The 25,831-nt window shown below is 43.5% G+C and overlaps 1 protein-coding gene across 3 annotated transcripts in view; it reads left to right on the top strand.

Moving 5' to 3' along the window:
* Positions 1–25,831, top strand: part of LOC139259522 (uncharacterized) — a 351,083-nt gene that overhangs the window by 313,297 nt on the left and 11,955 nt on the right. Inside the window, exon 7 of one of the 3 annotated variants that reach the window (XM_070875009.1) lies at positions 8,704–8,787. The exons of the other annotated variants lie outside the window; for them this stretch is intronic. Coding sequence (XP_070731110.1) covers positions 8,704–8,772 — 69 coding nt within the window. The 3' untranslated portion in view covers positions 8,773–8,787. Of the gene's footprint in view, positions 1–8,703; positions 8,788–25,831 lie in introns of those variants that run through there. 3 annotated transcript variants of the gene reach the window in all.

The raw sequence follows: 25,831 nt of genomic DNA, 5'->3' as shown, positions 1-25,831 counted from the left end.
TAGAAATGGTAATCAGTCATTTGGGCAAGTGTGGATTAATTAAGGAAAGCAGGCACGGATTTGTTAAAGGCAAATTGTGTTTAACTAACTTGATCGAGTTTTTTGAAGAGGTAAAAGAGAGGGTTGATGAGAGCAGTTGACGTGGTGTACATGGACTTCCATAAGGCGTTCGATAAAGTGCCACATAATAGGCTTGCCAGCAAAGTTGAAGCCCATGGAATAAAAGGGACAGTGGCAGCATGGATACAAAATTGGCTAAGTGACAGGAAACAGAGTCGCAGTGAATGGCTGTTTTTCGGACTGGAGGAAGGTATACAGTGGTGTTCCCCAGGGGTCGGTACAAAGATCATTGCTTTTCTTGATATATATTAATGACTTGGATTTGGGTGTACAGGGCACAATTTCAAAATTTGCAGGCAACACAAAACTTGGAAGTATAGTGAACAGTGAGGAAGATAATGATAGACTTCAAGAAGACATAAGACAGGCTGGTGAAATGGGCAGACATATGGCAAATGAAATTTAATGCAGACAACTATGAAGTGATTCATTTTTGTAGGAAGAAAAAGGAGAGACAATATAAACTAAAGGGTACAATCCTAAAGTGGGTGCATATGCACAAATCATTGAAGGTGGCAGGGCAGGTTGAGAAAGCGGTTTAAAAGACATACAGGATACTGGGCTTCATAAATGGAGGCACAGAGTACAAAAGAAAGGAAGTTATTATAAAACACTGGTTCGGCCTCAACTAGAGTATTATATCCAATTCTAGGCACCACACTTTAGGAAGGATGTGAAGGCCTTAGAGAAGGTGCAGAAAAGATTTACAAGAATGATTCCAGGGATGAGTGACTTCACTTATGTGGATAGACTAGAGAAGCTGGGGTTGTTCTTCTTAGAGCAGAGAAGGTTGAGAGGAGATTTGATAGAGGTGTTAGAGAGAAACTATTCCTATTGACAGAAGGGTCGAGAACCAGAAAACACAGATATAAGGTGATGGGCAAAAGAACCAAAGGCGACATGAGGTAAAACTTTTTTACGCAGTGAGTGATTAGGATCTGGAATGCACTACCTGAAAGGGTGATGGAGGCAGACTCAATCGTGGCTTTCAAAAGGGAATTGGATAAGTATCTGAAGGAAAAAGATTTGCAGGGCTATGGGGAAAGGGCGGGGGTGTGGGACTAGCTGAAGTGCTCCTGCAGAGAGCCGGCATGGGCTCGATGGGCTGAATGGCCTCCTCCTATGCTGTAACCATTCTATGATTCTATAACTCAGAATTACATTGGTTAGTTGATTTTTCTATCAAGGCATTGAAGAAAGAATATATTATGTGATAGGTGGAAGGTTTATTTTCACTATGTGCTGTCCTCCACATCAGTAACAAATTATGGACATACTTCCATGCTATTGACTTATTTATCTCCAGTGGGAGCTAGATTAATCAGTTTTAAATAAATTAGCTGTAATTGTCTCTAGCCCCGAACAAACCCACTGAATATCAAGATTTAAGCAAATGCAACAAAAATTAGGTTATACTCTTACCTTAAAGTGGCATATTGTGCTTACTCCACAACATTTTACTGTGTCTGCTCCAGCCACTCATTAAAAATTATATTTTTATTAGACAGAAATACAAAAATGAAGGAAAAACTATTTTTACTAGGTGATATTGAGCACTATCGGCCTTACCTCTTCACTTTGGTTTCGCAATAAAAAAAATTACTTTGTTTTGTGTTTGGCTTCAGAATTGACATTTGCACTAAGGGAGGAGAAATTGCATTCTACCCAGCACTTGAGCCAGTCCTGTGAGTGCCATAAGTACCACTTTGAGTTAAACTACACCGATACACATAATTTGAATAGTAAAGTTAAATTTGAGGTTACATTTTTGGCTGAAAGGAAATGGTTGTAATGCATTAAATTTGAATTTATATAATTATGAAGACTTTGAATAGATCATTTTGACGATCTTTATTGAGATTTGGGTGAGTATTTTTGCCTGTGTCATAAAATTTATATCAAAAAATGAGTTTGGATCCAGGAAAAAGCAGCACTAGTTATGAATTATTTCCATATATACCACGTAAAAATGTGGTTTTGTAGATAGTGATGTTCTTGACTTATCATAGCTTTTGATTTGAAGATTTCACTTTCATGCTGCACTAAAATGACCAGTACCATGTAAATGATTCTCTGGGGGTTATTTGGATGAAAGGTTGAAAACAGCTGCTAAGTGGGTGCTGTGCGAATAAGACATGCCTGTTTGAAAGACTGGTTTTAGCCTGCAATTTTGGGGCTAATTGATTAATATGATTTAAACATGCCTGGAGACACTAAAACAAGACACCTGCAGGTTTAGCACTCAAGCGCTGATTAGAAGCAATTTTCCTGGAGCAGTATATGTAGCCTCCATGCACCCACTTCCACTGAAGAAGTGCTTTGCGCTGGCTGAGACACAACAGAAGTTTTCAGGATGGCTCAGGAACTGAGGGACAGGGTGCAGGTTCTCAATTCCAGCACTGGAGGTCCTGGTGGAGGAGATCCAGAGGCAGAGGGATGTCCTGTACCCAGTGGGTGGGGAGGAGCCCACCTCGCCCTCCTGTCCCTCTCTCCTGAAGCAGCTGGTGCTGCTCTGCCTGGCCACATCTCCTCCCATTCCTCCTCCAGACATCTAGCAAGATGCTCATGACTAAGCACACCCTTTCTCCTGGTGAATTCTATAAGGTGGAGTAGCACAACCCCACTCACTCTCTTTAGGTGAAGGCCTCAGAGAATTTCCAGAATAAATGTTGATAGTATTGGTGGTCTCAACAGTGTCCCAGAAAGTTTCTCAATGTGTCTCAAAAATCCTCTTCAAACCTCCAGCAACACGTGAACAGTGAAAGCTGAGCATAGCTTTAAATAGCGTTCGAAATCCTCAGCAACAACTTCTTTACTGTTCAGCTGGTCACTGTTAGGAGAAGTCGTTAATTGAAGTACTAGCCACCAAATACTGTGTAGACTCCTTATGAGCACGAGCAGGCAATTTAATTATCAATCAGACCCTTAACGATCTTTATGGCGACTGTTGCTAGCACACACTTCAATTCCTTTACCAAGATGGTATCTTGCATTAAAGGCGGTCTAAACCAGCATTGCAGCTCAAGACCTAATCTTGGCCACATCGGAGGCTCTTTTCCAACTAAAATCGTAGGGGTAGAAATTGGACCCCGTGCCTGTAAACTGCCGTAATGGAGGACAATTTTGGGGACCACGGTCCCGCACTTGAAAGACATCCAGCCTGATATTGGGTCAGACCATCTTTTAGGCATTCCAGGCAGCTGCCTGAAACTGGTGTTAAGCCTCTTACATATATAAATGAGGGTGTTAACCCTTGTTTAACGCCTCCTCTGCTATAATCAATATCGCTGAGCAGGATTCTTAAGCGGTTGCTGGGCAACTGTCACTAATAAATAAGATTTTTTATTAATTTGTTGCTAGGGAGCCAGGAGAAGTAGAAGTGCACCTCAGCTCCACAATATCCCAATCACTGTAAAGAAATGAGTGCTGAGACAGGAAAGGAGAGATTGGGCGACATGACCGAATCTTGGTCAAAGCGATGAGTTTTGAAAGGTGGAGAAGTTCAGGGAGGAGGTACAGAGAGTAAGACTGCAGATTGCTCAGCTGCCTCAATCAGTAATGGAGTAAAATAAATTTGTGGAGATTGGAACATGAAAGACCAACAAAGAGAACATCAGAATAATTGATGTGACAAAAACACATATAAGGGTTGCAGCGATGGAGAGACTGAGAAAGTAATGGAACTGGACAGTGTTGCAGAGGTGGAAGTAAGTTGTCTTGGTATTGGATTTGGCAATTAAAGCTCAGTTCTAGACACCATGGTCGCAATTTTAATCTGGAGGTGGGTAAGGAGCAGGGGCGCGAGAAAATGGTTGGGAAATCTGGGAGAACAGGTTTCCCACAGGCCCTGCCGAATTTAACAGCAGGGCCTGATATGCATTCCAAAGCTCTGATTCCAGTTCCCAGCTAGCCAGATGGAGAGGCTGGCTGGCTGCAGACAGGTAGGCCTGTGGTACTAGGCCACAGAGAAGAGGGAGGGAGGGATCCGGGGGTGGTCAGGAGCCGAAAAGCATCAGGTGGGGTGTTCGGGTCACGGGAGCAGGAGGAGCATCGGAGGCCGGAGGAGTATCAGGGATGGGGAGGATTGGGACTCGGGAGCAGGAGGTGCATGGGGGCCAGAGGAGCATCGGGGATGGGAGGGGTTGGGAATTGAATGCTGGAGGATCTGGAGGGGGGAGGCCAGGAAGTCGATCGGAGGGGGAGGGGGTGATCGTTCACCTCGTGGTGGAGATCGGAGGCCTAGAGAGGGGGATCTGAGGTCTTTTGCAGGAGATCTGAGACCTGGTGGTGGGGGGTTGGGATCGGAGGCCTGGGGGTGGGAGCGGATCGGAGATATGGCGGGAGATCGGAGGCCTTTGGGGGGCTGGGGGGAGGATTCCGAACGCGAGGGTTGGGTGAAGCAGGGACGCTGGATCTGGGAGGTAAATGGAAAGACACTTAGGGCTGGATTTTCTTCATTTTTTCGATCATTTACCACCGAAAATACCACCAGTGGTAAATTCATCGCAGATTATCACCAAAATATCAGCGATTTCATCATTTAGCATCGAAATACCACTGGTGTTAAATTCATCAGTGATTTACTACCTGTGGTAAAAAATACCACCGATCTTTTTGTTGCAGTTTTTATGACATCATTAAGTATGCAACACCGAAATACCACCGAAAATTACCACCAGAGGAAAATCTATCAATACCACCATTTTTACCACTGGCCTAAATTACCACCGAGAAAAGTGCAGTCTTATCTGAACTTATCTGATTGAATCCAGTGCAACGGACACCATTTTAAAAAACGGAGCTGCAGTCCATTCCACATGAGAGAAGGCGGAGGTTTACACAGACATCTTTATGTGAGTTCAGATTTAGATTTTAAGGTTATTTGAGGCTATTAGTGGATTATTTGAGAAAACTGAAGGACATTTTAAGGATATTTAAGAAAATTGGAGGACATTTGTGGACAATTTAAGAACATTTTGAGAACATTTGAGGACATCAGCAGCTCATAAATCAACGCTTTGCTTGAACAGTGAGAATTACGTTTCACCTTTACCGCCCACTCTATCGTTGAGTTTTACCCTTCATTTTCTAAAAGTTAGACACAGTACAAGAATGGTTAGGTTCAACAAAATTTTATAAAATGTTGTAAACTTTGAAAAATGTAAAAGTCAATAAATAAATATTTTTTTTACTTCAACAACTTAAACATTTTTGCAACAATATAACAACAATAAGAACAACTACAAGAACTAAAACATCAACAGCAAGAACAAAAACAGCAATAAACCATCAGCTCCCACCCTGCACTTTTACCTGCGGCTAAGACTCTACAACACCGAAATACCACCGAAAATTACCACCAGAGGTAACTTCATCAATACCACCATTTTTACCACCTGCAAAAATACCACCCATTTTACTTTGAGTGTTGCACGATCAAAAATAATGCAATACAGTTAGCCCTACCACCGGTCATATTTGATGAAAATAGCAGCCTTGAGTGAAAGTGGTATTTCGGTGGTAAAAAAAAAGACAAGATTTTTAAAGAGCACGGAAATACCACCGGAAAACCAGTGGCAGGGCTAAATGATGAAAACCAGCCCTAGCTCCTAGATCCAGCAGACCTCACCTTCCTTTACCTGGCCAGTTCCCCAACCTTCGAGAAACCCAACCAGCCAGAGTTAAATTTGTATGGGTGGATCACAATGAGGCACGCCTGCCTCTTTATGATATATAAATGACTAACTCTTGGGAGTGGGTTAGCTGTCCGCCACGTCTTGCCCCCATTAAAGCTGGAAGTGGGCGGGTTGGGGTCGGGATTCATTTTTTTTAACTCTGTAACCTCCCCCTAACCCTCTCCCCCCACCCGACTCCAACCTACCTATGTTTTAGTGCTAAAACTCCCCCCAAGGTTCAACCCAAAACAGTGGGTGGGCAGGAGGATGGAGTCAGTGGCGAGAGCAAAGTATTTGGCTGGGGCCAAAGGTGACTACTTAGGTCTTAGAATCATAGAAATTTACAGCAGGGAAGGAGGCCATTTCGGCTCATTGTGTCCGCGCCAACCGACAAAGAAATAGCCAGCCTTATCCCACTTTCCAGCTCTTGGTCCGCAGCCCTGTAGGTTATGGCACTTCAAGTGCACATCCAAGTACTTTTTTAAATGTGAGGGTTTCTGCCTCTACACTCCTTCAGGCAGTGAGTTCCAGAAATCCACTACCCTCTAGGTGATGAAATTTCCCCTCATATCTCCGCTAAACCTCCCCCCAATTACTTTAAATCTATGCCCCCAGTTGTTGACTCCTTTGCCAAGGGAAATAGGTCCTTCCTATCCACTCTGTCTAGGCCCCTCATAATTTTATACACCTCAATAAGGTCTCCCCTCAGCTTCCTCTTTTCCAAAGTAAACAAACACAGCCTATCCAATCTTTCCTCATAGCTAACATTCTCCAGTCCAGACAACATCCTCGTAAATCTCTTCTTTCTGATTTTGAGCTCGAGGAAGTTTGACTCTTTTAAGACCTGAGTCCAGGGATAGAAAAAGGTGATGGAGATATAACCTACAATAACATTTTTATACCTTTTTTTGTATCATCTTAAAAGGAATTAAATTCTCTTTTTTTTTGCAGTATTTTTATTTATTTACTAACCAGTACTGGATTCAATCATATGACAAATGAACATCCCATATGTTTCACTTTGGCTTTAGGGCAGAAAATAATTCTAATGTGGATGTAAAACTTGTGATGGATCCAGGAAATGAAACTGAACGCCCCAAAGGTCTTTTCATATAAGAAATGTCTCCATCCTCAGAAAGAAATTCATCATCATCTGTTGAAATGTTTGCGTAATTTTGTTGATGGAGGTTTTTTTCTGATTTCTTTGTTTCTGATTCAATACATTGGCACAGATGTTTGTAAAAGAGGAATAAATATACAGTATCACTTTATTCTTCTGCCAAGGATGAACTGCTGGGAAGAGATCATTAATTGCATATCGGGTATATGTATACTCCTTTGTAGCACTTGCTACTATGGTAGCTTTTTGAGTTTTTTGATGCTTAAATTGCCTTATAGTCTGAAAACCACATTACTGCTTTCTCCTATCATTTCTAAAATGCCACCACAAATGAGACATGTTTGCTGCTATTCTGTTGGTTGCTGACTTCACTAATTATATTATTTATCTGGACTTTAAAACACGTTCCTTACTAAATATTGGTTCTCAGATGAAAAAATTGTTCTGTATTTCCACAGTGAATTTTTCTCCAGGAGAAATTGCAGGTGACCTACAATGCCAGTTATTAGCTTGTAGAAGGATTGATGACTGAGGTTAAACTAAGCAGATGCACTGAGTCCCTCCTGTGTTGCAAATCCTAGGAATGACATTTTAGCATCCCATAACCTTTCTTAAAGAAGGGAAAGCATTAATAGAATTTAAATTCTCTCTTTTATTCCCCCACACAAACATTTTCATCATGTTTGGCTGTGCACTTCATCCAACTCCAGCCATCTCTCCTTTCGATCAGCTTCAATGCGATAACCTCAATCATCAGTGATGTTCCATGACTTATTACGTAGACCGAGAATTTCCTCTGAACTGCTCCTGCTCCACTATTGTAACTTTGCCAGAAGTGCAGCAGAAACCCCATTTATGCATGCAAACAGAGTTTCTCCGCTCTTCCAGCAACAGCGACGGAACAGGAGCAGCTCCGAGGAAATTCTGGACCCTAGAACTGGTCCTACCTATTTTTTCTTCCCTCTAGATAGCATTCCATATGGCGCCGAAGCTAGTTACAAGTAAATATTTAACATTTTTGTAGAACCTTTAAAAAAGAACTGGATGAATAGGGATTGAGGATAAATGTAGTTCAGTTAGAGGTAACTGAATGGAATGTGATAGTTTCTGAGCTGCTAAGACCATAGAGATGGAAGACAGCTGGTCTAGAATGTATAAGTATTCTGGAATTTCACTGGATATACCTTGTGAAAAGCAGGGGGAAATTTTGCAGAATATTTCTGCAGGAGATTAAGCATGGCTCTGTAAAAGAAATAGGCTAGAACATAAGAGCTTTACCAACAGGTAATGGTCATTCAGCTCAAACATGCCCATCACTTTTTCATTGAACAACCCATTGACCTATCTTCTCATCGTGCCTATCAATGCTTTTCTCTCCAGAAACACATCCAGTTATGTCGAAGCCTATTTATACTATCCACGTCAATGGTTTTTCCTTGTAATTTATTCAGCAACTATATTATTACTTTACAAATAAAAAAGTATCTCCATATTTTTTACCTGTTCGCCCTGGTATTTGAATCCCTCACCATAGTGAACAATTTACCTAGATCAGTTTTGTCAATTGCCTTTGTAAACTTCCATGAGATCACCGCAAAGTCTTCCTTTTCAAAGATACAAGCCCTAGTTCCTTAATCTTTCTTCATAACTAGAATACTGGAATAATTTTTGTTGTTCCCTTGTATATCCCTAGGACAATGACATGAGTATGATATGACTATAATAGGTTCATTGCATTTATGATCCATACAGCTGGTAGAGTGAGAAATTGTCATCTCTTCTGTCTAGGGTGGATTTGAACTCAGGTTCTACAGGAGAAAGGACACAGCACTAAGCACAATGGCATGTTGCTTTTAGTTCCTTATAAACTGGGTAATCAGTCTTTGTGCTTTTCTTTAATTATTTAAAGTTTTGTTGCATTCATAACCTACTATTTATTTATATTTCTCTTACTGACAATCAAGAATTGTTTTTTTTTAAATCAATGCTGATAAGGTCTGGAATTTTTCTTGGTCATAAATCAAAAATGTTATATATTTATGACATCAAAAGCAGAGAACTAAAAAATACATATATATCTATCAAACAGTTTTATATTTTAGGCCGCAGTGACAGGCCCCTAAGGCTGGCCGGCTTTTTACTAATAAATGTTTACTTTTTTTGTAGACTCCTAAAGGGAATTAAAAGCTCTTGGAATATGGTACTTGGGGCTACAGAGAAAAAAATATTAGGTTTCTAAGTGAGTGTTATAGAATTCCAAAATGGATCCAAGTTTAAACTTTGAAAGATCACCAAGCTTCACTTGGTGTACTTGCTTCAGTAAAAAGCGTTTACATTGGCCATGTTTAAACTCAAATCTTTGTCTGTTTTGATCAACATGGCAGCTACAGTCAGCGAAAGTGAGGTTGTTGTGGCTGTAGGAAGTGAATGCATAATTCGCATGAACATGATTGTAATATGATGATAGGCAGTCCCTCGAAATCGAGGAAGACTTGCTTCCATTCTAAGGGGTCAAATTTCCCCAGGAGTTGCCCCGCTTTTTTTGGAGCAAGTAGCTTTTTTTGGAGTAACTTAAAAATTGCAATTTCCCCATTTAACTTGTTCCAGTGTAAGTCAGTTAGTTAGGTTTTTTTTTTAGTTTAGTTTTTTTTCTCCAAAAGGGAGTGTGACCAGCCACTTACACCTGTTTTGGCCACAGAAGCAAATTTGGCCAACTAAAAGTTACTCCAAACTAACTTAGGCCAGTGTATGTGGCCACTTTTGTAGGCACAGAAAAACCTTACCTACATTTAAGAAATCAGCGCAGGTAGCCAGAGATTGGGGGGGGGGGGGCGGGGAGGTGCAGGGAAGGTGAGTTAGAGGATTCTAAAGCACTAAACACCTTTACAGCATCAGCACAACATCTTCGCAACATCATCAAAAATAAAGGAATGATAAATCAGCTACTGAAAATAGAGCAGTCCTGTCTTGCCGACTGCAGAATGTACCAGTTAACCCTTCGGCTAAGGCTAGGGGCAGCAGGCACGCATGACTGCAGGGGTCAGGGATGGATTTTTTTTACAGTTGTTCCTAAAGGTTATATGGTGATAATGGAACATGATTCAGTCTTAATGCAAAATATCCAATGCACTTCAACAACAACAACAACAGTAAAGAAAGGCTGCATCCATCCCTCACCCACATCTCGGGAAAAGTGCACTTCCTCATAGCGTCGATGATGGTGGTGGGGGTGGGGGGGGCGGGGGTTGGGGCCCGGCTTGGGTCTCACCAGTGGCTGGTGCGTGGATTGAATGGGGAGTGGCATTTGAGTATCCGGCCTTTGTACCCTTATTGCAACAGCTAACTCCCTCATGGCATCTGCCATCGTTTGCACACCCTCGAAAATGCCCACCTTCAGTTCTCGTCTCAGTGTTGATATTTCTCCCGACAGTGTCGCTACCACATCATGCATCCCACTGACGATCGTCACAAGTGATCTTGTAAGGGCATTGGTCTCCTCACCCAATGAAATAACCTGATTAACATCTGATGAAGACTGCATCTCAGGAGAGACTGGTCGGCTTCTCCTTCCCCTCACCATGGGTCTGCCTAGTGGCACCCCTCCAGTGCGAAGCGCAGGCTGGGACGGTGGGGCACTGGGTGTTCCAACATGCATTTCACCACCGCCACTGGGACCCGCAACCTTGGAAGGTGTGAAACCATGGAATGTCGCCGCGGAGGTTTCTGGCAGTGTGATGCCTTGTACTATGGACTGATCCATATCATGATCAGCATTCTTCCATGAACACATTTCTATGAACCCCACCCCCGCCCCCCGCACCCGCCTTGGTCTGGAGCGCACGCATCTGGATCTTCTGGTGGATCTTCAGGATGTTCAGGATTGTCTTCTTCTGCAAAATACAACAGAACAGTTAAATAGTTAGCAGCGCAGGAAGGGGCAGGATGGGTGGCATGAGTAGTCTCATGCATAGCAGGCCAGTCAGCAGGTTGATTTGAAGGGCAACGATGCATTTTAATGACTCACCCTCACCCACGCATTTGGGTCCAGCTTGTGCAGAGCTGATTCTTTTTCTGCAGGTGCGACTCAGCAAGGCAGCAACCCTCTGTTCCAGGGGTGATAGTTGGTACAGATTTGGCGACCCTCCTGTTCTAAGTCTTTCCCTTTTGTTGTGGGCCAATTTCTTCTGCAAAGATGAAAATATAATTTTTCACACATGGTGCGCTTTTGATGGGTGGGACATATACAGATGGTCACATTTACAATTGCAATTCCATTTAAAGATGAAGATATTACTTACACTCACTACTTGACCAACATCCTGCCATTTCTTTTTGCATTGGCTTCCAGATCCTGCAATTTCCAACCCTGCATAGTATTCTTCTGAAACTAGGTTCCATCGTCTTCTTATTTCTTTGGGTGGAATTTTTGTGGGACCACTCTTACTGATATCCAGCTCCAGCCATTTGTCCTCAATGACAGTGATTAGTTTCTCCACTTCCTCATGGAGGAAATTCTTTGTTCTTGTTGCACGCTCTTGTGTCATTGGTGTATTGGACGTAGAGAAATTACAGTTCTCACCTTTCTTCCACCTATGCAGCACTCCATTCCACTCCCTCAGCCACCCAAAAATCATTATTCACACTTTATCTTTATATATGGTCCATTGCCAATGCTGCTGAGGCACTGAGGACACTCTCCCTTTAATTGGCCGATTGCCAAGCTTCCTGCTCCATTCTGAAACGCGCATTGCGCGCGCGCTGAAACGGACATGCATCCCCCTGCCGGCACTCGAGGAGACGCTGGGCCCAAGCCCCGCCCCCTGCCGGCTGCGCTGAGCAAGAGCAGCTGAAGCTCCGCCCCCGGCAGGCTCTGCACCGCCACGCCATGAGACCAGAACGATGAAGGAGCGGCCAAATTAAGAGGTAAATTTTCGGCGCGTTTTTTGCCCCATAAAGTCGGCGTACCACAGCTAACTGTGCTGCACTAGGCGGCTGGGGAAATTTGGGCCCTAAAAGTGAGTTCTTAGGTGACTGAACAGTCCAATACGGGAACCACAGTCTCTGTCACAGGTGGGGCAGACAGTCATTGAAGGAAAGGATGGGTGGGGCTGGTTTGCTGCATGCACCTTCCGATGCCTGAGCCTGTTTTCTGCATGCTCTCGGCGACGAGACTCGAAGTGCTCAGTGCCCTCCCGGATGCAACTCCTACGCCTTGGGCAGTCTTTGGCCAGGGACTCCCAGGTGTCGGTGGGGATGTTGCATTTTATCAAGGAGACTGAGGGTGTCCTTGAAACGTTTCCTCTGCCCACCTTGGGTTCATTTGCCGTGGAGGAGTTCTGAATAGAGTGCTTGCTTTGGGAGTCTTGTGTCAGGCATGCGAACAACGTGGCCCGTCGAACGGAGCTGGTCGAGTGTGGTCAGTGCTTCGATGCTGGGGATGTTGGCCTGATCGAGGATGCTAACGTGGATGCTACTGTCCTCCCAGGGGATTTGCAGGATCTTGCGGAGACATCGTTGGTGGTAATTCTCCAGCAATTTGAGGTGTCTACTGTACATGGTCCACGTCTCTGAGCCATATAGGAGGGCGGGTATTACTACAGCCCTGTAGACCACGAGCTTGGTGGCAGATTTGAGGGCCTGATCTTCGAACACTCTTTTCCTCAAGCGGCCGAAGGCTGCGCTGGCGCACTGGAGGCAGTGTTGAACCTCGTCGTCAATGTCTGCCCTTGCTGATAATAGACTCCCGAGGTATGGAAAGTGGTTTACGTTGTCCAGGGCTGCGCCGTGGATCTTGATGACTTCGAAAATGATCTTCGAAAATCTCCTTAACTGAGTGTCTTTGACTAGAGTGTCCTCGACTCCATCCCGCAGCATGCTACCCACCACCATCTCAGCAAAATCCCGGCTGTGCACGAGGTAGAAAAGGCCATCGCCAGCTCAAGATTGTGATAGGGGAAGTAAAGACAGGGCAGAGGGGCAGTGGAAGTGAACTGAAGCACAGACATATATAAAAAAAAGTAAAAGCTTTCTTTCAACTTGTCCATATGGACTTCTTTATCAAAAACTGTTTGAATTACAATTAAAGTCATCCTAAAAAGGGATGCAGTAGATGTGTGCATAGATTTTCGGAACACAGGAAGTTTGTTACAAAGATGTAGCGATCTGGTAGAGGAAATGGAACAGCATAGGTAGAAAGTTGGTTGACGAACAGGAAAGAGAAGTTGAGCAAAACTAAAAGCAGTTAGATAAGCTAATGAAATGTATACTGGGACAAATGCCTTTATATCATATTAGGACAGCAGCACCTGTTGACTACAGAACAGCTACTTAAATTTTGATTACTTCAAACAACTGATGAGGTGTAGCTAATTTATAGAAGAAATTAATTGCATCAAGAATTGCATTTAGATGCAAAAGGTGACTTGCAACAGGAACTTCCTTTTCACAATTATGTTTCCCATTTTGGCATGGTTGGACCTTGGCTTTGAGAATTTTCAATATGATTGATATTACAGAGCTGTACATAATCAAAAATGGATCATAACGATAAAAAGCTTTACTGCTTGGATTTGCAACTTAAATTGAAGAACTACTAACCATTAATATTGTCCTAACAGTTTTGTCAAACATGATCTTTCTGCTCTAAAGCCATGCTGACTAACGCTGATGACTTCATTTTTCTCGAAATGTTTCACAATGCTATTCTTAACAACTTACATTTATATAGCGCCTTTAACGTAGTAAAACGTCCCAAGGCGCTTAACATGGGTGTTATCAAGCAAATTTGACACCAAGCCACATAAAGAGATATTAGGGCAGATGAAAAAGGGCAGGCTTTAAGGAGTATCTTAAAGGAGGAAAGAGAGGTAGAGCGGCAGAGAAGTTTAGGGAGGGAATTCCAGAACTTAGGGCCTCATCAGCTGAAGGCACGGCCGCCAATGGTGGAGCGATTAAAATCGGGGATGCACAAGAAGCCAGAATTAGAGGAGTGCTGATATCTCGGAGAGTTGTAGAACTGGAGGAGGCTAGTGCTAGGGAGGGCCGAGGCAATGGCAGGATTTGAAAACAAGGATTAAAATTTTTTAATCGAGATGTTGCTCAACCAGGAGCCAGTATAGGTCAGCGAGCACAGTGGGGATGGGTAAACGGGACTTGGTGCAAGTTAGGCTATGGGCAGCAGAATTTTGGATGAGTCTAAGCTTATGGGGAGTGGAAGATGGGAGGCCAGACAGGAGTGTATTGGAAAAGTCAAGTCTAGAGGTAACAAAGGCATGGATGGGGGTTTCGGCAGCAGATGAGCTGAAGCAGGGGCAGAGTCGGGCAATATTACGGAGGTGGAAATAGGCGAACTTACTGATGGCGGGGCTATGTGGTCGGAAGCTCATCTCGGGATCAAATATGACACCAAAGTTGTGAACAGTCTGGTTCAGCCTCAGACGGTTGCCTGGGAGAGGGATGGAGTCGGTGGCTAGGGAATGGAGTTGGTGGCGGGGTTTTCCAAATATTTTGTTGGAGGAAATTTCTGCTCATCCAGTGTGGCAGTCTGATAATTCAGAGACAGTGGAGGGGACAAACGAGATGGTGATGAGGTAGATCTGGTGTCATCAGCCTACATGTGGAACCTGACTTTTTGTTTTCAGATGATGTCACCAAGGGGCAGCATGTAGATGAGAAATAGCCTTAAAGATAACCTCTAAAACTTTATCCACAACAGATGTCAGGCTCATTGTCCTGTAGTTTCCAGGACACTCCTTTTGCTCTTTTTGAAATATAGCTGTTCCATTTCCTTCTTTACTATATTTATGTGCAACTCCCAATTGTAATGATTCCCTACATATCCTTGTCAAACCGTGCCAAATTTTTTGAGCCATTTTCTAAAGTGCTAACGTGTGCAGATCACCTAGCCCAAGGGTTTTATTATGTTTCAGTGCCTTCAGCCTTTTCCATTACTTCCTTATCAGTAATTATATTTTCCTTAGAATTTCATCCTCATTTCCCAGAAAATCAAGACACTAATACTAAAAATTATTCCGGGTACCCACCATTTACTAGTTGCCTAGTACCATATCCTATCTGCACCTTTCAAGCACCTTACTATTTTCTTGACTCTGTACTTACAAAAATAATTAAAGATTTCTATAAGTTTCCTGTAATCCTAAAGAATATTACAAATATATTGAGTCACATGAAACTGAATTAACATATTGCCTATGAGACTAGGGGAGGGCTCTTCGAACTCTAGTGAATGAAACTGATCATCAGTGAAGGAACTGTAAAACATGGAAGTTGTTAGTCTGCTTGATTACATTATTTGAAGTCATTGTCGGTTACTTTTGAATTTCAAATATCCATTGGCTCGAAAGTAACTAACACCAGGATAGTCTAGGTAATAACATGTCTGACAATACCAATTGACTACTTTGTGCATTGAACCACATTTGCCATGTATCTGCTATTAAAATGATCACTGGTGATTACCAAGGGGGGAAAATGTCTACTCTGAGTAATTCGTTCCCACCTCTCACATGCTTATTTGCTCTTTTGATGTTTTGAACAACACCATTTCTAGTGACTGAAAGAGGCCGAAACAATGCATTAGACTTACAATATAGAGCTCAATCTGTAAAAACTATCAATAGAAAGCACTGAACAATTTATTGAAGATGAGATGAAAGCAGAAAAATATAATATAAAAATTGACCAGCTCTAAAATGAAGAAAATAGAGCAGTAAAGGGTATTGTATTATGCTCGAATCTTATCAAATGCAGAAAAATATGAAATGCCATTAAATCTTCCTTTGAAATTGATATAGTCACATTACTAAACAGCAGAATCTGGTTAATTAATCTATTGTTTGGGAAAATAAACAAGAAAGGGACCAAAGCAAGAAAAATGCATATGTAGTCTCATTCAGGAGATGAAAGAAGGTGGGGAAAAAGTTAAGTTCACACAAAAGATCGATTCAAATTGGTAAATCTGGAAGCAGAGAGATGAATGTAATCTGCTTTACATAGGCAACAGGTTAACAGCTCTTTACTGAACATCCACAAAGTCAGGAAGGAACAAATAGAGAAACATCATTATTGAGATGCTGCATGCAATTAATAAAGGAAAATCAAACTGCAAACTGCAACAAACTGTCCAATGGGAATCAAGTACAACCAAAGTTTTTTTAACATAATTATTGAGGATTATTTCATTAGAGGGTTCATGCTCCATCCCAACAAATGATCTTTTTAAAAATATTTTAACAATGCAGCATTTTTACATTGAATGTTTTATTTTCCTCGCCATTCTGGTAACCAATGTGCTTCAGTCCTCTGGAGGTAAAAGTTGTGTTTCCATCGTCCAGTTTATATGGTGTGTTAGGTGTGTGATTGTGCCTTGTGTTACTGATTTGTCATCGAACCAGCAGACTCCATTAATAGTAATGAAACATTTTGAAGTAATTAAATATTGATTTTTCTTCTTCTAGAAATTGAAAAGAACACAACGATATCATTTAAAGGGTGGGCAGCCTGGTGGGGTTTTAGTGGTTAAGCACTTGACTCTCAATCCTTCTTAAGATCCAGGAAAACCCTCTTTAAAATGGTCACTAAAGATTTCGAGCATTTTTTAGCTATGCATATCTTAAAATGTGTCTGCAGAAACTGTGAAGTGTAACTTTGGTAGTCTCATTTGCTGTATATTAAAACCATCAGGTAACCAGGTATTTTCATATTATATATTTCTGCCATCATTGACCCTCCCCCCCTCTCCCCTTCACACTTGCTCTTCTGAAGGCTGTAAATCCCGTTGGGATGTATCTCCACAAGTGGTGGTCGCACACTGGTATCTCACCCGAGTGGTTATTCTTCAGGTGGTGGCAGATTGTGTGACCATTAGAGGGGCCACCATAACTGAGTCCAATCCTTCTCTTGCCTGGTATCCATCGTACACACTTTGCAGCAGGAGGCTTTGGATAACAATCAAGAGCAGCGCATATCCTTAGCTAAGGAACACTGAAGCCAGTTGCAGCTCTATTAAAACTCCAATTGAGAGTAGTTTGCGCAATGCACACCTGGGACTGGGGCCATCAGTGCCATGCCATGCCTTTACTTGTTGAGCTGTTGGGTGAGAGGAACCGAGCTAACCAACAAACTTTTTCTCATGTTTTTTCTTTTCCTCCGTTTTCCCCCAGGCTAGGAAAGCAGGTGAGTGAGCTGCTCCAAAGCACCTGCAACTGTTAATTTAAAACAGTTGTTAAGGGAGGTGTGCAAAAATAGAGCAGAAGTATTGTCTACTACCTTATTTTTTAAAATTAATCTCAGCACATCCCCTAATCACATAGCCGACATTGTTGAATTCAGGGTGTGAATCTATGTTCTTCATGACAACCATGTCAACCTGTCAAGTAACCTAACTTCAAGATGAAAATTGCTTCATGAGAGCTAAAAGTTCACTAACAGTTTTTAGAATAAGGCCTCGATAGAAAAAAATATTGTTAACAATAACTTTTTCATCGTTCTTATTCATTGTTGTAGATGCATGTAAAACCTCTAATGTAGCACCAATTACCAAGACTGCTGGAACCTGTTGCTACGGAAACTGGGAGATTCAGAAATAGTGATCCAAAGTTCAAGACTAAAAAATGAATGCCAAGTATCAAACGCAGAAATGAAAAATTGGTGTCAATTAAACACATGAACGCATTAAGAATTTGTCTACTAATATCACCAACAGTTATTTCTCGGCTTATATGATTTACGACTCTTATTTGGAATCTTAATAAGTGGAGAAAATCCTTTAAAGATCCCATTCATACTATACTTTTAAAAATAGTCCATAGGATTTGGATTTTTGAATTGGAAGATTGTTGTGCTTTAATATATTAAAGTTAGTTTGGTTAAAAATCTTGAAGGCCTATTCACATCCATTGATTTCCACGCATGTAAAATCACTGGTGTAATTCCTCCACTTCAGTGCTAACTCTGGAAATACTCCATGGATGTTATTGTGGCAACACATTGAAGCTGTAACAATATCATGTTAGCCTGTTCAATATTTGCATGGTTGACTATGGAATATGCTGTGGTTTTGCTATGTTCACTTATGCATTGTTTTATATATTCAGCTTCAAAATACCAGGACTGCCATATTGTGTATTCCAACTAAAAACAAAAAGCTCTGCAGAGTTTACTAACATCAATATGTGTGCTTGCCAACATATGTTGTTCCTTTGTCTCTAGAGAGGCCTTTCTTGTGTAAGTTACATCTACATTGCAATTAGCATGGGCCAAAGTTATCAATATTGACCTAGTGCTGCAGATGGATTTGTACATTGTGTGCAATTTTATATCTGTGTATCCCCAAAAGTAATGTGTCACTCAAATACGATCAGCTGGACGCGTATGTTGCCAAAATATAAATCCCTTTCAAGATAAACTTTAGGACAGAAACATATTTCTTCTTTATTAGGGTATATCTTGACAGGGTGAAGCTTATGATTTAAATTCCACACAAAATCTTTCAACCTCAAAACAATATCAATTTAAGGTTGAATGAAGAGAGGAGGGATTGCTCAGTTACTGATTCATGGATCAACAGTGGACCACATAGACATTTGTTGGCAAATGAATTAGTTAAAAATAAGTCCAAATTAAAAGTTTGTAGTCAGTTCAAATTATTTGTAGAAACCAATAGAAATGCAGCTCAAAAATTTCATTTTTAACCAGTAACAACATCTTGCATTTATATCGGACCTTTAACGTAGAAAAACACCCAAAAGCGCTTCACAAAGGAGCAGTCAGACAAAAATGGTTGCCGAGGGAGATATTAAAAGGGGTGACTAAAAGCGTCGTCAAAGAGGTAGATTTTATGGAGGGTCTTAATGCAGGAGAGAGAGGTGGAGGTTTAAGGAGGGTATTCCAGAGCATTGGGCCTAGACAACAGAAGGCATATCTGCCAATTATAGGGCAAAGCTAGGGGAGGTGCACAGAAGGCCAGAATCAGAGGAATGGAAAGTTTGACTTGTAGGGTTCGAGGAGGTAGGAAGGATCCAGACCATGAAGCGATTTAAACATGAAGATGAGAATTCTAAATTGGAGCCGTTGGGGGACCATCGTGGTGATGAATGAGCGGGTGTGAGATAGGATATGGGTAGCAAAGTATTGGATGACCTGAAGTTTACAGAAGGTGGAGGATAGAAGGCCATCCTGGTGAGCACTGAGTTAGTGGAGTCTGGAAATGACAAAGGCATAAATGAGGGTTTCAGCAGCAGATAGGAGCAGATGCAGAAGTTGTTACAGAGATAGAAGTAGGTACCCTACTTCTGACAAAATGTCTAGAACATGAACTTTTCATCACCAACATCTTGTTCCGCCAGGGGGACAAATACAAGGTATTGTGGCAACACCCTCGCTCCAAACGCTGGCACCTGCTCGACTATGTCATCGTCCGAGCTAGGGATCGCAAGGATGTGCGCATTACCCGCGCCATGACAGGAGCTGATGACTGCTGGACGGACCACTGCCTAATCCGATCCATTGTTGACATCAACATAGCCCCAAAGCAGAGGGGGCAGCAGAAGCAGTGCCGCAAAAAAGTCAATGCCGGAGCACTTAAAGACCCAGCTAAAAGAGCCCTATACAGTCAGCGCCTCAGAGCTAACCTGGCATGCCTTGATGACCCTGAGACACAAAATGCCCACAGCACTTGGTCTGCCCTCCAGGCCTCCATAACCAGTGCCTGCGAAGAGACGCTCCGTCACTCAACCAGGAAACACCAGAACTGGTTTGATGAGAATGATCAGGAGATCCAAGAGCTAATAGATCGCAAGCGCATAGCATTTCTGTGCCTTAAGCAACAACCCAACTCGGGAGCAGCAAAGCAGCATTACAGATGGCTCAGGGCTGAGGTCCAGTAAAAAACTCGGGACCTAAAGAACAGGTGGTGGATGGAGAAAACACAGGAGATGCAGCAGCTGGCCAACAGTGAGGAATCTTCATCACAGTCAAGGCCACCTACGGTCCAAATTCCCAAGGCCCCACCCCGCTGCTGGCCAAGAACGGGGAAATCAAGGACACCGAGGCAGTCAGGGCCCGGTTGAAGGAGCACTTCGAAGATCTCCTCATTTGGGACTCTGCCTTTGATTCGACTGTTCTCGACTCCATCCTGCAGCATGCGACCCGCCACCACCTCAGTAAAACCCCAACACTGCACGAGGTAGAAAAATCCATAAGACAGCTTAAGAACAACAAGGCTACGGGAGTGGATGGAATCCCTGCTGAGGCACTAAAGTATGGCGAAGAGGCACTGTTGGCACAAATACATGACCTCATCTGCCTCATCTGGAGGGAGGCGAGCATGCCGGGACATCTCAGGGATGCAGTGATCGTGACCATCTTTAAAAAAGTGGACAGGTCCGACTGCGGCAACTACAGAGGAATCTCCCTGCTTTCAGCCACTGAGAAAGTTATCCTTAGAGCCCTCCTCAATGATCTTCTCCCTGTGGCCGAGGAGCTCCTCCCAGAGTCACAGTGCAGATTTCGTTCCCTATGGGGCACAAAGGACGTGATTTTTGCAGCGCGACAGCTGCAGGAAAAATGCAGAGAACCGTGCCAGCCCTTATACATGGCCTTCTTCAACCGCGAGGGCCTATGGAGCGTCCTCCTCCACTTCGGATGCCCCCAAAAGTTCATCAACATCCTCCGCCTGCACCACGACGACATGCAGGCCGTAATCCTTACCAACGGATCCATTACAGACCCAATCAACATCCGGACCGGGGTCAAACAGGGCTGCATCATCGCCCCAATCCTCTTCTCAATCTTCCTCGCTGCCATGTTCCACCTCATAGTCAACAAGCTTTGCGCTGGAGTGGAACTAAACTACAGAACCAGTGGGAACCTGTTCAAACTTCGCCGTTTCCAGGCCAGGTCCAAGACCACCTCAACCTCTGTCGTCGAGCTACAGTACGCAGACGACGCCTGCGTCGGCACACATACAGAGGCTGAACTCCAGACATAGTCGACGTATTTACTGCGGCGTACGAAAGCATGGGCCTTACGCTAAACATCCGTAAGACCAAGGTCCTCCACCAGCCCATCCTCGCCGCACAGCACTGCCCCCCAGTCATCAAGATCCACGGCGCAGCCCTGGACAACGTGGACCATTTCCATACCTCGGGAGCCTCTTATCAACAAGAGCAGACATTGTTGACGAGATTCAACACTGCCTCCAGTGCTCCAATGCAGCCTTCGGCCGCTTGAGGAAAAGAGTGTTCGAAGACCAGTCCCTCAAATCTACCACCAAGCTCATGGTCGACAGGGCTGTAGTAATACCCACCCTCCCGTATGGCTCAGAGACATGGACCATATACAGTAGACACCTCAAGTCGTTGGAGAAATACCACCAACGATGTCTCTGCAAGATCCTACAAATCCCCTGGGAGGACAGATATACCAACATTAGCGTCCTCGACCAGGCCAACATCCCCAGCATTGAAACACTAACCACACTTGATCAGCTCCGCTGGGCAGGCCACACTGTCCGCATGCCAGACACAAGACTCCCAAAGCAAGTGCTCTATTCGGAACTCCTTCACGGTAAACGAGCCAAAAGTGGGCAGAGGAAACGTTACAAGGACACCCTCAAAGCCCCCCTGATAAAGTGCAGCATCCCCACCGACATCTGAGAGTCCCTGGCAAAGACCGCCCGAAGTGGAGGAAGTGCATCTGGGAGGGCGCTGAGCACCTCGAGTCTCATCGCCGAGAGCGTGCAGAAATCAAATGCAGGCAGTGGAAAGAGCGAGCGGCAAATCTGTCCCACCCTCCCTTACCCTCAACGACTATCTGTCTCACCTGTGACAGGGACTGTGGCTCTCGTATTGGACTATTCAGCCACCTAGGGGCTCATTTTAAGAGTGGAAGCAAGTCTTCCTCGATTCTGAGGGACCGCGTATGATGATGATGATGAGGTGGTCTTTATGATTCAGAGTTTATAGGGTCGGAAGCTTAGCTTAGGGTTTAATAGCATGTTGATATTGCAAACAATCTGATTGATAATTGAGAAACCAAGGTAGAGGTTATCTTTGTCCTCCAGTGTGAACATGGCATATTGGGTGGTTTTAGCAGAGCACAAAGAGGTCCAAATACACCCTATATGGACCAGCCACAACTGGTGATGGTTGGCCAAACCAGTTGTGTGCCAGATATGTTGAAGTCTGTATTCCCTGGTTTTGAAGCAGCAAAGATGAAGGCCATATGACAGGGATTTACTGGGATGGGAGAAAGTAAAGGTTTTGTTCGGGACAAGAGCATCAAAGATGGAGGTGATGGAGTGATTAGGCAGATCAATGGTTGCAGAAATATTGCGGCGAAAGGAGAGCCAAAGTCTTGGCAGTTGTGATTTAGGAAGTGCAGTTGTAGTTTTTTCCAGGGATGGCCACAGAAGAATATGCGTTTAGAAAGGGGTTGGGGGATGTGGGTAGTGAGGGATACAAGGAAGTAATTGGAGTTAGCCTTGTCTATGGTAGAGATTATAGGAGTAGAGAGACCACAGGAGATAGCAAGGTTGATTGTGAGTGTGGGTAACGATTGATAATATTTGGCTACAAAAATAAAACATTTGCAACTTTTTTGCTTAAGTTTATTCAGAGAATATTGTGAACAGAAAATGTCTGGTTGAATTTATTTGATTCATGATATACACTTTCAAAGTTTACAAATTATCTAATTTCCAGATAATGTATAGTGGACATTAGAGAGATGTTTTGAAAATTTCTCAAGAAACTACTGAAACTTACAAATTTAGGCTGTAGCCAATCTTTAATCCAAACATTTGCCGTCCTATTTGACCCTAAGCTGAGCTCTTGACCCCATATGCTCTCTATCACCAAGACAAACTACCTCCACCTGCGTAATATCTCCCGTCTCCATCCCTGCCTCACCTCGTCTGTGGCTGAAAACCTTATCCATGTCTTTGTTACCTCTAGACTCGACTATTCCGGTGCTCTCCTGGCCTGCCTCCCATCTTCCATAAACTTAAGCTCATCCATAGCTCAACCATATTCTAAATCGCACCAAGTCTTGTTCACCCATTACCTCTGTACTCGCTGACCTACTTTGGTTCCCAGTCCGGCAAAGCCTCAATTTGAAAATTCTCATTCTCGTTTTCAAATCGCTCCATGCCTCCGCTTTTCCTATCTTTGTAACCTCCTCCAGCCCGACAACCATCCCAAGATATCTGCGCTTCTCCAATTCTGGCCCCTTGCTCATCGCCGATTTTTATCGCTCCACTATTGGCAGCCATGCCTTCAGCTGCTTAGGCTCTAAGCTCTGAAATTCCCACCCTAAAATTCTCCTACCCTGTACTTCTCTCTCCTCCTTTAAGGCGCTTAAACTACCTCTTTAACCAAGCTTTTGGTCACCTAACATATTTCCTTAGGTGACTCGGTGTCAAATTTTGTTTGATAACATTCCTGTAAAGCACCTTGGGACATTTTACTATGTTAAAGCTGCTAGCTAAATGCAAGTTGTTGTTGTTTTTCACAGCAAAAAAAATTCCAAGCTTGCAAAATCATCTAATTTACCAATTTTACAGGGGACTGTTCTCCCAACTCAAGCACTCCACCCTTTCAACTTATTGCAGGCTGAGTAGCATGGTGGAGGATGGGATTTGGATGAAACCACCAAGATTATTCGATTAATGTTAAGATGTTAGAAACATAGAAACATAGAAAATAGGTGCAGGAGTAGGCCATTCGGCCCTTCGAGCCTGCACGGCCATTTAATGAGTTCATGGCTGAACATGCAACTTCAGTACCCCATTCCTGCTTTCTCACCATACCCCTTGATCCCTCTAGTAGTAAGGACTACATCTAACTCCTTTTTGAATATATTTAGTGAATTGGCCTCAACAACTTTCTGTGGTAGAGAATTCCACAGGTTCACAACTCTCTGGGTGAAGAAGTTTATCCTCATCTCGGTCCTAAATGGCTTACCCCTTATCCTTAGACTGTGACCCCTGGTTCTGGACTTCCCCAACATTGGGAACATTCTTCCTGCATCTAACCTGTCTAAACCCGTCAGAATTTTAAACGTTTCTATGAGATCCCCTCTCATTCTTCTGAACTCCAGTGAATACAAGCCCAGTTGATCCAGTCTTTCTTGATAGGTCAGTCCCGCCATCCCGGGAATCAGTCTGGTGAACCTTCGCTGCACTCCCTCAATAGCAAGAATGTCATTCCTCAAGTTAGGAGACCAAAACTGTACACAATACTCCAGGTGTGGCCTCACCAAGGCCCTGTACAACTGCAGTAACAGCTCCTGCCCCTGTACTCAAATCCCCTTGCTATGAAGGCCAACGTGCCATTTGCTTTCTTAACCGCCTGCTGTACCTGCATGCCAACCTTCAACCTACCATGACACCTAGGTCTCGTGCACCGCCCCTTTTCCTAATCTGTCACCATTCAGATAATAGTCTTTCTCTCTGTTTTTACCACCAAAATGGATAACCTCACATTTATCCACATTATACTTCATCTGCCATGCATTTGCCCACAGACCTAACCTGTCCAAGTCACTCTGCAGCCTCATAGCATCATAGAAACATAGAAACATAGAAAATAGGTGCAGGAGTAGGCCATTCGGCCCTTCTAGCCTGCACCGCCATTCAATGAGTTCATGGCTGAACATTCAACTTCAGTACCCCATTCCTGCTTTCTCGCCATACCCCTTGATCCCCCTAGCAGTAAGGACCTCATCTAACTCCTTTTTGAATATATTTAGTGAATTGGCCTCAACAACTTTCTGTGGTAGAGAATTCCACAGGTTCACCACTCTCTGGGTGAAGAAGTTCCTCCGCATCTCGGTCCTAAATGGCTTACCCCTTATCCTTAGACTGTGACCCCTGGTTCTGGACTTCCCCAACATTGGGAACATTCTTCCTGCATCTAACCTGTCTAACCCCGTCAGAATTTTATATGTTTCTATGAGGTCCCCTCTCATTCTTCTGAACTCCAGTGAATACAAGCCCAGTTGATCCAGTCTTTCTTGATAGGTCAGTCCCGCCATCCCGGGAATCAGTCTGGTGAACCTTCGCTGCACTCCCTCAATTGCAAGAATGTCCTTCCTCAGGTTAGGAGACCAAAACTGTACACAATACTCCAGGTGTGGCCTCACCAATGCCCTGTACAACTGTAGCAACACCTCCCTGCCCCTGTACTCAAATCCCCTTGCTATGAAGGCCAACATGCCATTTGCTTTCTTAACCGCCTGCTGCACCTGCATGCCAACCTTCAATGACTGATGTACCATGACACCCAGGTCTCTTTGCACCTCCCCTTTTCCTAATCTGTCACCATTCAGATAATAGTCTGTCTCTCTGTTTTTACCACCAAAGTGGATAACCTCACATTTATCCACATTATACTTCATCTGCCATGCATTTGCCCACTCACCTAACCTATCCAAGTCGCTCTGCAGCCTCACAGCATCCTCCTCGCAGCTCACACTGCCACCCAACTTAGTGTCATCCGCAAATTTGGAGATACTACATTTAATCCCCTCATCTAAATCATTAATGTACAGTGTAAACAGCTGGGGCCCCAGCACAGAACCTTGCGGTACCCCACTAGTCACTGCCTGCCATTCTGAAAAGTACCCATTTACTCCTACTCTTTGCTTCCTGTCTGACAACCAGTTCTCTATCCACATCAGCACACTACCCCCAATCCCATGTGCTTCAACTTTGCACATTAATCTCTTGTGTAGGACCTTGTCGAAAGCCTTCTGAAAGTCTAAATACACCACATCAACTGGTTCCCCCTTGTCCACTCTACTGGAAACATCCTCAAAAAATTCCAGAAGATTTGTCAAGCATGATTTCCCTTTCACAAATCCATGCTGATTTGGACCTATCATGTCACCTCTTTCC

This window comes from Pristiophorus japonicus, chromosome 3 (genome assembly GCF_044704955.1).
Source record: "Pristiophorus japonicus isolate sPriJap1 chromosome 3, sPriJap1.hap1, whole genome shotgun sequence".
Classification (NCBI taxonomy): domain Eukaryota; kingdom Metazoa; phylum Chordata; class Chondrichthyes; family Pristiophoridae; genus Pristiophorus; species Pristiophorus japonicus.
This window is presented reverse-complemented; position numbering and strand designations above follow the sequence as displayed.